This window comes from Mus pahari, chromosome X (assembly GCF_900095145.1).
Source record: "Mus pahari chromosome X, PAHARI_EIJ_v1.1, whole genome shotgun sequence".
NCBI lineage: Eukaryota > Metazoa > Chordata > Mammalia > Rodentia > Muridae > Mus > Mus pahari.
Window position 1 is genome coordinate 84,879,631 of NC_034613.1, and position 11,792 is coordinate 84,891,422.

The 11,792-nt window shown below is 39.0% G+C and overlaps 1 protein-coding gene across 1 annotated transcript in view; it reads right to left on the reverse strand.

The window, feature by feature from the left end:
* Positions 1 to 11,792, reverse strand: part of Ophn1 (oligophrenin 1) — a 312,287-nt gene that overhangs the window by 144,508 nt on the left and 155,987 nt on the right. Inside the window, exons 6-7 of the mRNA XM_021187452.2 lie at positions 4,397 to 4,498; positions 73 to 183 (exon numbers count right to left, since the gene is read on the reverse strand). Coding sequence (XP_021043111.1) covers positions 73 to 183; positions 4,397 to 4,498 — 213 coding nt within the window. The remainder of the gene's footprint in view (positions 1 to 72; positions 184 to 4,396; positions 4,499 to 11,792) is intronic.

Sequence of the window (11,792 nt, forward strand, 5' to 3'; positions counted from 1 at the left end):
TATATATATATATATATATATATATATATATGAGTGTGTGTGTGTGTATGAATATTCACCAACAGAACTTACCGGCTCCACAATATTGAACTTCTTTGACTCCTGGACTTCCTGAATTTGATAGACATAGTCAAGAGATGATTCGAAGAAATTGTGCCTTTCCTTATCCACTTGTAGGTCCGCCTGCAGAGAGAAGGCAACAAATGTCACAAAAGGGCATGGGTAAAACCACCCATGAAAGTCAAGAATGAGAGAAATCAATTAGGTTCTACAGCCAAAGAAGCATTGAGCTACCTTCAAATATCCTATTTTCTATTGCTTTCTTTATTTCCATTTTACTTTATTTTACAGAGAGGGGATATGAGACCAAGAGATTAAAAAGATTTGAGGTCTCCTATTTCCAGTGCAGCATGAAGGAAGCCTGGGAGCCATGAAACAGATTTTTCAGATCAAGGAAAGGCTGAACAAGTTGGAAAAGCTTTAAATTCAACAGAAAATGAAAATCATAGCGGAAAAAAATAGTGTATAGATTACTGGAGAGAAGCAGAACTAATGAGAACAGACACCTGAGAGAAAACAGTTCTCAACCCTCACTGAAGAGCTACTGCCAGTTTAAGAATAAATTGCTTAACAAATACAAAGAGAAAACATGGGCTCCAAAGGAACTACATCAAGAGCAAATGAAGCCCAAGCTAAGTCCTAGCCAAATAAGCATGAAACCTCACACTGAGCACTTACTTAGTTCAGTTTCTTTTGCCAAATAGCCTCTCTGTCTTTCAAGCAGAAAAGCCAAAAGGCAAAAATACCCCACAATCTGAAGCAAAAGCAAAATCATCACACAGGCAGACACTGTGTAGCAGGATAAGGTCTTGAATTTTAAACAACCATGGTAAAATGCAAAGGGTTCTAGTGGAAAAAGAGAACAACATGCAACCACAGATATGTGATATTAGAAGACAGATGAAACTTGGAAGCATGGATCCAAAGGAAATAACAGAAACCTAAAACATTGTAACAGAAATGGAGCCTGCTATATTGGCTTCATATTGAACAAGGTTGAAGAAATAATGAGTAAGTCTAGGGTTGAGCACATATGGGCCCTTGACTAAGAGTACTGACAATATGAGGCGTATGGGGTCAGCAAGCTTGAATGTACATGTATACTAAGGTCAAAACAAAGAGAATAAACAATATAAAATAAAACATCTGAGAAACTTTTAGACAAAATGTGTAGCATATATGTACTTGGACTACAAGTGATGGAAGAAACTGAATGGAATGGAGAAATATTTTCAATGGCAATAACAGTGTTCTGCAAAATTATCCAGCTATACAGCTTCTGTATACACCAAAGGACTCTAATAAAACAGTACACTACAGAAACACTTGCACATCCATGTTTATCATTGCACTATTCATAACAGCCATGATGTAGAACCAGCCTAGATGCCCACCAACAGATGGACCAATTTTAAAAATGAGAGGCATAAACACATTTAGCACTAAAGAAAAACAAAGTAACACCATTTTCAGAGTTAGAAAACATAAGGTTTAGTGAAGTGAGGCCAAGTCAGGAAAACAATACCATATCACTCTTCTCAATCAGAATCTGGACTTAATTCATGTGTACTGTGGTTCTGTAGGACAGAGAAGGAGAAAAGCACTAGGAGTGAACAGGATGTCTAAGGGAGGGGCAAGAACAAGAAAGGATCATGGGATGTGTGTTAGGGAAGCTGAAGTGGGCACTAGTGGAAAAGGAAGAGTGTCAGCAAGAGGACGGAGAACTGGGTAGAGCAAATAAGAAAAGATTAATAGCATATATGCATAAAATGCCACACTGAAATATATTTACTTGCATACTAAAACATTTAAATTTTTATGTTTAAATATTTTAATATCCACATTGGCATGTCAAATGATGTTGGAATTATGCCAGTCTTGCTCAAGTACCTATTTTGTTGAGATTTCATGGATGCCATTTCCCTCATCAAATCTAGGGAGCACTATTTTAAAACTCTTAGAAGATAATGTTAGAGAAAATCTAGCCTATGATGATAACATGATAATAATATGATGATGATAATAACACCTATGACAGTACTTAAGAGTTCAAACAGCAAAACACAAGACTGAGATCACTGAGCAGTTACAAAACAGGTTGAAGGAGGAGAAAATCTACATGACTTTAGATTGGCAAGACTTTTAAATATATCAAAAGCATGATTGATTGAAAATATAGATATGCAAAATTTCATTAAACCAGAAACATACTCTGTACCAAAGGCCCTGATAACAAAATAACATAGATACGTACCTGGAACACTGTAAAGCATATATCTGATACTGGTTTGACACCTAACATCATATAGAGAGCTCTTAAAACATAGCAACAAGAAAACAACTCAATTTTAAAAGAGGCAAAATATCTGATCAGACATCTCAGCAGAGAAGACAGGTGGCAGCTGAGGATATAGGAAGAAGCTCAATATTACATGTCATTGGTAAATTTCAAATGACAAGAGAAATGGGATACCACTCCACACCTATTAGAGTGGCTAACAGTAAAAACACTGATAACACCAAATGCTGATAAAGATGTCATGCAAAAGAAAGTCTCAGAGCTGGTCAGAAAGAAGAATGGCACATAGCAGGTTCTTACAGAATAAAGAATAGACTTACAATGCAATCCAACTTTTGTACTCTACAGCATTTACCAAAAGAACCTCAACAAAATCTGCACACAAATATTTACCATGCCCATATTAATACCTGCCAAAATTCACCCTAAACACCTTTATAGCAAATAAATAATCTGAAAAACAAACAACAACAAAATTCCTTCAAACTATGTGTTGTATTCTCATGGGTCCTTATGACTAGCCCCAGATTTGGTAGTCACTAATAGGACTCACAGGACTGGAACATAAATCCCAGATGGCATTTATTTCAGTGAACGGATACAAAGAAAAATCATCAAAGAGGAAAGGTGTGAGGGAGCCATCTACGAGAAACTGTAGAGAATACCTACAATGTAGAGAATGCCTGTAAGAGATTCCTTAGTAGTTTCACAAAGGATGCATAAAATTGCTTTCTGTAAGCTATAACAACCCGGCAAAAATAGCTGCCAGAGGAGATTCTTTAGAGACTGATGATATCCTTGGGTTTTCATTGGGTCTGGTAAAATAGGCACTCTCTGCCTAGCATGTGCTATAATTCTAGACTGTCTGAAGAATAGGTATTTGAGAAAAGCCACACAGTCTGTACAGGCAACTTGTGCACAGAGAGCCACTATTATCATTGAGGGAACCATTTACAGAAATAACGGGAAACCAGTTGAGTTCCCAGTTGCTAAGCAAGGATGAACTCTTATCTTATGGGCCTCTCTAAAATTGTCCCCACCCTTCTTGTGTTCAGATAGCATCACTTTGGAAGTTATCCCTGTGCTCTCGTTGCCTGCTGCAGGTAATAAATTTTCCTCCACTCTCTGATGTCTTGGCCACATTTTCCTTCCTTTTTCTTGGTTGTTGTTGCACCAGTCAAGATGTGAGCCTGCTGCATTTGATTATCCCATCTTGCCATTCACTAGTCTTGTAGAGTAATATCAATTCTCAACAAATCACTCCTCAAGACTATCCCATGGCTTTCAGCCTTGAGGCTACCAGCCTCTTTCTAGAGCAATTTCTCCATTTCTGTTTGTCATTTATTTTATCTTTTTTCAAATTATTATCTCAAATTGGAAAGGCAAGTTTCTTCCACAAAGGGACTTCCTCCATCCCGACATAAGTCTTCACTTCCTCATTCCCTGGATCCCTTAAGACTTTTATATAAACATGCATTTTACAGACAGAAAGAGCCTTGCTCCTATGAGATTAGTGCACATTCTTATATTGGAATCCCACCTAGAAAGACAAGGACATCATATTAGTGTCCCTCTAGCCTTATTCTACCCAGCATAAGGATTTGGTAGATATCTATTAAATAGTGGCTTGGAAGAACTAGAGCCATTGCTGGTCTCATAGAAGCAGTAGCCCTAGTGCAGTACCCCCTAGCCCCATGAAAACAGGCAATGGAACACCACAGGAGGTCATGCCCACTTCTCAACACTACATTTTATCTATCCCAACATAGAATCTTGAATCACAGACTTGGAAACTTGGAATGGAGAGTGACACCTGAGATGTTTATCATTTTTTTTTTACACAGTAAGACCGAAGCCAGGAATAGAGTTCTTTACTAAAGGAAGTTACTAAAGGAGCCCAGACCTCAGGTATTCCCTTTGAATGTTTCCATGACTTCTGTTGAGCCATCTTATGGGAAAAAAAATCTCACAACCAGAAATGACTAGTTCCTAAGGCCCAGCATGGGAAGGAAGCAGGGATAGATGTTGCGAACATACCTCTAGGAGCTGAGATTCCTTCTTTTTGGATGACAGATGTAAGTGGCGGTCCAGTAGCGAGTAAAACCTTTCACCATCCTTTTCAAATTTCTTCTTCCTCTCCTAGACAGAGAAGCTTTGCATTAAATTTCTATAATTTAATACTATGGACATAGAAATGAGAATGAAAAAAAAAGAAATGAGAATGTTTCAGGTTTCATATGGTCAGCTCCTACAGCTCCTTGGAAGGAAAAAAACAACACTACAGTCAGTGCAGAATGTACTGTTTTGTACTGGTCTCAAGCAGGCTTGATCTCCTCCAGTATAACCCTAAATCATTCTACCTGAGCCAAAGACAGTTCCTACTGGTAGAGCTGACGTCTCTGCAAGCTCTTGCTCCAGAAGTGCCACTCAAAGGTAGCGTCTGGTGCAAAAACACTTTCTTGCCTTCTGTGGTCTTCACATATGGTTAGTATTCGTTTGATCTTTTCAAAAGAAAACAGAAATGCAACTGTGAAATAAATAGAGCCAGAAACAGTGGATCTGTATGAATTCAAATGACCTCGGACAGAAGGAATCCAGGGCTACTTTCTTCGAATGAATTCTTTAGGATCATTGAAGGATTCATAGATGCCTATTAAAAGCTGCCAGGGTGGGTGGGTGAGCACCCTCATAGAAGCAAGGGGAGGAAGGATGGGATAGGGGGGTTCAGAGGGGAAAACAGGAAGGGGGATAACATTTGAAATATAAATGAAGAAAATATCTAATAAAAAAGAAATGTTCAACATCCTTAGTCATCAAAGAAATGCAAACCAAAACAACCCTGCGATTCTACCTCACACCAGTCAGAATGGCTAAGATCAAAGACACAGGTGACAGCAGATGCTGGAGAGGATGTGGAGAAAGAGGAACACTCCTCCATTGCTGGTAGGATTGCAAGCTGGTACAACCACTCTGGAAATCAATCTAGGAGTTCCTCAGAAAACTGGACATATATTACCTGAGGACCCATCTATACCACTCGTGGGCCTATACCCAAAAGATGCTCCAACATATAATAAGAACACAAGCTCTACTGTGTTCACAGCAGCCTTATTTATAATAGCCAGAAGCTGGAAAGTACCCAGATGTCCTTCAACAGAGAAATGGATACAGAAAATGCGGTACATTTATACAATGGAGTACTACTCAGCTATTAAAAACAATGACTTCATGAAATTCTTAGGAAAATAGATGGAATTATAAAATACCACCCTGAGTGAGGTAACTCAGTCACAAAAGAACACATATGGTATGCACACACTGATAAGTGGATATTAACCTAAAAGCTCGGAATACCCCAAGATACAATTCACAGACTACATGAAGCTCAAGAAGAAGGAAGACCAAGGTATGGGTGCTTCAGTCCTTCTTAGAAGAGGGAACAAATTACTCATGGGAGGAAGTATGGAGACAAAGTATGGAACAGAGACTGAAGGAAAGGCCATCCAGAGACTGTTCCACCTGGGGATTCACCCCAAATACAGTCACCAAACCCAGACATTATTAGGGATGCCAAAAAGTACTTGCTAGCAGGAGCCTGATATAACTGTGTCCTCTCAGCTCTCAGCTCTGCCAGAGCCTGACAAATACAGAGGTGGATGCACGTAGCCAACCACCATTGGGGACTGAGCACAAGTCCCCAATGAAGGAGTTGAGAAAGGACTGAAGGAGCTGAAGGGGTTTTCAACTCCATAGGAAGAACAAAGTATTAACCAACCAGAAAGCTCCCAGGGACTAAACCACCAACCAGAGAGTACACATGGAGGGACCCACGGCTCCAGCCACATATGTAGCAGAGGATAGGCTTGTTGAGCATCAATGGAAAGAGAGGCCCTTGGTCCTGTGAAGGCTGGATGCCCCAGCTTAGGGGAATGCCAGGGCGGGAAGGCAGGAGTGGGTGGGTGGGTGGGTGGGTGGGGGAACACCCTCATAGAAGCAGGGGGAGGGAAGGGGATAGGAGGTTTCCAGGGGTAGAAACCGGGAAATGGGATAACATTAGAAATGTAAATAAAGAAAATATTCAATAAAAGAAAAGAAAAAAATGATATTAAGAAGTGAAAAAAAAATCCTCTGGGAATGGTGGTACTCAAGAGACTACAGAATAAGTACTATAAGTTCCAGAAAAGCCTAAGCTATGATAAAGATTATTTCTCAAAAGCTCCAATACTAAATAAATTAAAATCTAAAAGTTTATACATTATAACTCTAAAGTTTTTAATTTATAAATCTTCTAAGATTGAATTAGTTGCATTTTCTTGCCATGATAAAACCCCATGGCCAAAAGCAATTCATGGAAGAAACATTTGATTTTGGCTTATGACTCCAGAGGGATAAAAGTCCAGGATGGCAGCAGATGCAGGAAACTGAGAAATTATGACTTCAAAGGCAAATGTGAAGCAGAAATACGAAGCGGGGAGATGTCCTAAACCCTCAAAGCGCACCCCTATGCCTTATTTCCCAGTAAGCAAGGTTGCATACCTTCTTTGGGTTACATTCCCTCCCCCAAAGTATCACCACCTGGAGAAGAATTGTTCAAATACTTAAGCCATATTAGAAAAATAAGCCTGTGAGGGGTTTTCATTTAAAGCATCACAAACTTACAATGCAGAAGTTAAAAGGAATATATGCAGTTTAAAGTTCATGTAGAGTTTAAACTTGAAAGTTTCACATTAATACTTCACAGGAAAGGAACTAACATTTTAGCATCAAGCACATTTTATATATGATCTCACATTGTCCTTACAACATGGACATAATTATTGCCTATGCACTACAGTCAAAGTCAATGCTAAGAAAGGCAAAATGATTCTGTGTCACCGGAGTAGCAAGTAAAAAAAATGAGTCTGTTCCCTTCTCCTAGTGGGCTGTGATACTCTTGAACAGCTGCATAGTATACTGGACTGAGGAGGTATGCCACTTCTCTATGCCTTTGGTATTAGCTATTAATTTGTGTTCATCTGAAACAGCAATAAGCAACTCTCAAATTGAATACTACATGAGCATCTTATGAAAATGCAAACATATGTATGTGCTTATAATATTGCAAATTGAGAAGAGGCCATGATTCATATCTAGCCTACTGTGTTTCTTCCAGAAATAACCTAAATTAAGAAAATTAAGATATCAAATGGCAACAAATGTCTCTTAGATATATCTCAGGGAAGTGGGGGGGGAGCAGGGAGTGCCGAATGCTATCAACTTCTTCCCCTTATAGGACAGAATTGTCAAAAACACAATTGCATGGAGCAAATATTTCCTCGGTTTGAACTTCTACCCTTCCTGGCATGATTTTGGTCTACTTCTCTTCCTCCAGACCTTTCAGGAAATGGCAACCAGATGAGCATGACAATGTGGGTAACAGAATTAGAGAAAATTGTTCATTTCAAGAGAGCCAGAAAAGGGAGAACCTCCCCCACCTCCAAATAGTTGCCGTTCTGTGACAAATATCTCGAATGAGAAAAAGACCTCAAGGTTCTAGTCTACGCTCTGTTACTAACTACTTGAGAAAACTTAACCTAATTCCCCAAGTGAAAATAGCCAGGGGTGGTTGAGCACGTCTTTAACCCCAGCACTCCAAGAGTCGGAAGCACGAGGTTCTGAGTTTAAGGCCATCCAGGTTTACATAGTGGATACCCAGTGAGACCCTCTCTCAAAAGCAAACTAAAGACAGAACAGAACATTAAGTGGTAATAGTTTGATGATGAGATCATACAAATACTAGATGATAAAATATCTGCAGAGTAAATAACTTTCTCAAAATGATATGAAACAAGTCAAGGTTGGAATCCTGGGATATAGTTGAACTATAGAGCACTCACCTAGCATGCGTGAGTCCCATCTCTCTGCAGGGACAAGAGAATCAGACCTAAGTGTCAGTCCCTAAATTCTACCCAATTATCTACCCAAGGACATCAAAGAAATAAGTGATAAGGACAAGGATGGGGGTGAAAACAAAGTAACTTCCGTGATATTGTTAAAGAGGGGAAGGTAAATATTTTGAAAATACTAACATTAAAATATTTCCCTTTGACTACAAAATTCTTTTGGTGGGGTGTGGGTTTTATCTCAGTGGAAGGTCATATGCTTAGCATCTATGATCCTCTACACGAAGTGCCAACACCCAAATCTAAACTTGGAATGGGGTTTAAAGCTTTTTATTCTCCCTTACTAACAAATACCTCTTAATTGTCAAAGTATATAGGAAACCTATAAGGAACTAAGTATATCACAGCTCAAATACACAAAGGCTATATATAAACTAATGCAAAATACATCTCTATTTTTTCCAGGTGTAGTAATGCACTCTAGAGGCTCAGGGAGGAAGACCGTGAACTCAAAAAATAACCTGGCACACAGAGTAAGACCCTGTCTCACAAACAACACAATCTTTGCTCATGCTCTCCCAGGGAATATACACATCTCTGTCAGCAGAATTTAGTTTTCTGGAGGAGATTCTTTCAGAGGAAGCCAGCCTATGAAAAACTGGATGTCTTCCAGAACTGTTGTGTCTGGTGGGACTGACAACACACTGCCAGCTAAGAGACAGAACACACAAGTATCTACTTTGTTTAAAACACGGGAAAATAAATAAGACATTACATTACCTAAGTTATCTAGATAGATATTTGCCTTACAGTATCCTTTAAACATAAAAAATATATCTCTTGGCTTTTGAAATGGCAGTTTAAAGGCCTAGCCAAGCTCTAGTCTTGGCTTGTCTTAAAACACTGAATTGTAAAAATACATAAATTAAAATAAACTCACTCCTCTCATCATTTTCAGATAAGGAAAGTGAATGTGATCTATTACTATTTATCTAGATTGTGGTTATTTTTAAAGGCAGAAAGGAGCTTTACTACTTATTATTTAACCCATTTTCAGATGAGATAACTGAACCTTACAAAGGCATGGTTTATTACTGGAGAAATTGGACCAGAGAATAAAGCTCTGATCCTGTCTGGAAAAGGGGGGGGGGCAGTGGCAATCTAGCATTATGTGAAGTAATAACTCTGAGCCTAGAAGGTTATTACAGCACTATTAGCCTACATGAAGTTTCAAGTCTTCTCATAGGAGTATACGTTTTCTAAGTGCAAATAGAACTCTACCTAAAACGCCATAACCAGGGGGACATCTTTGAAAGAAAAGTGTGATTACTTCTGACAAGTAGTGATATAATACAAAATTAATTAGGAGCAATAGATCATATTATGTTATGGTATAAAAATAAGAGATCACAGTAAGCATATGTACATAGGCAGGTATTGTGTGGCTGTTTCCTCCAAGATTAAACCCTTTTGTCTTGGAGGGATGTTTACAAGGATGTGAGATAATAGTGTTGTCAGAGAAGCCGGTTAAAACTAGAAGTATACAACTCAAAATAGCTTCAGGGGTCCCTGAACTGACTGGGTCCATTAGGCCCTTGGCTCCCTAAGAGTATATAAGCAGTAATAACTTCTGAGCTACATACTCAGACCAACTGATGTGCCTAGGAGATGCTCAGACTGAGCAGCCCCAAAGAGTCAGAGATCGGGCAAACAACCTGGAAGAAATCAAACTTCCTTAAATTAACAGAGACCAGTCAAGCTCTGACCAAGTGAGATACCGGGAGAATACACTCACTTTCCAACCCATTGAGCTGCCTGGAGCTTGTGCACTATGCTGTAGGTTCCCAACTTGGTGATCTATCTATTCACCCATGTTGGGGTAGTCTTTGGTAATGCAGTTGTTTTTTCAGCAATTCCTGCTCCTGTAAGTAACCCTTCAACCAGATCGCTATAAGTAACCTCAATAAGATTCATTGGTTCACCAAGTTGGATTTTAGCAATATCTGTACTTTGTTCCCTAGTCAGTTCCCTATATGGCATAAGCATATCTCCCCAGAAATAGTGTCACACAACAGTGGGAACCTTCCATATAAGCTCTTAATATACTTACAAAATTCTGGGTCATTAAATGTGATCCAAAAAAAAAATAATAATGTAGGAGTCAGAATATAGAACCTATCCCAAACCGCCACCCATTTTTCTGTGCATCTTGAAGGGGTCCATTTCCCTTGAGAAGTCTTGAATATAGTCTCTTTACAGAAGATAGGAAATAAGAAAAAACTCTTTAGTGTTTATTAAAATGTCACAGACAATTTTTTTTCTCTTCCCCGCCTTTTGAGAATACTCTAAAAGTTCCTGGTTAAGTTTAACATCTCTGCTCATAAAAGTCCATGATTAGTGGTCAGAATTCAGAGCCAGCTTAAGAGTCTTCCTCCTTCCTATTTCTTTAGCTATCAAGCAGGCAAACATCATTCTCAGGGAAAGAAGAGACATTTTCCTAAGCGAAGGGGAGTATTATTATTCCCATTTGTCCTTGCCAATTACTGACCTAAGAGCTGGCCCACAACTAAGCCTATGAGATATCAGGAAAAGTCTGCTGGCAGTTTTTAGAAGACATTTGTCTCTCTAGACAAAAGAATAAAAATGGCATATTAACGGAGCCCTTCCTTCTTACTGAAGAATGCCAATGTAATATATTACATCTATGACCTTAAAGTAACAACTAAGAGATTTGTAGTACAAAGAATTGAAGGTAACTTAGGGAAACATGGAACCTCCTACCCTCCAGAGCTCTGAACAATAAATGTCATCATATTAGGTAATTTTATGCATCGACGTGGTTGGCCATGTTGCTCAAATATCTGGTCAAATACTAGTCCAAGGGTTGCTCTTTTTTTTTTTTTTTTTCTGTTTTAAGATACTTTATTTTTTTCAATTTTTATTAGGTATTTAATTCATTTACATTTCAAATGCTATCCTGAAAGTCCCCTATACCCTCTCCCACCCTGCCCTACCCACCCATTCCCCCTTCTTGGCCCTGGTGTTCCCCTGTACAGGGCATATAAAGTTTGCAAGACCAAGGGGCCTCTCTTCCCAATGATGGCTGACTAGAGCATCTTCTAGAGTCCTTTCAGCAAAATCTTGCTGGTGTATGCAATAGTGTCTGCGTTTGGTGGCTGATTATGGGACGGACCCCTGGGTGGAGCAGTTTTTAGATGGTCCATCCTTTCATCTCAGCTCCTAACTTTGTCTCTGTAACCCCTTCCGTGGGAATTTTTTTCCCAATTCTAAGGAGTAACGAAGTATCCATACTTTGGTCTTCTGTCTTCTTGAGTTTCATGTGTTTTACAAATTGTATCTTGGGTATTCTAGGTTTCTGGACTAATATGCACATATCAGTGAGTGCATATTATGTGAGTTCTTTTGTGANTGGGTTACCTCACTCAGGATGATACCCTCCAGATCCATCCATTTGCCGAGGAATTTCATAAATTCATTGTTTTTAACAGCTGAGTAGTACTCCGTTGTGTAAATGTACCACAGTTTCTGTA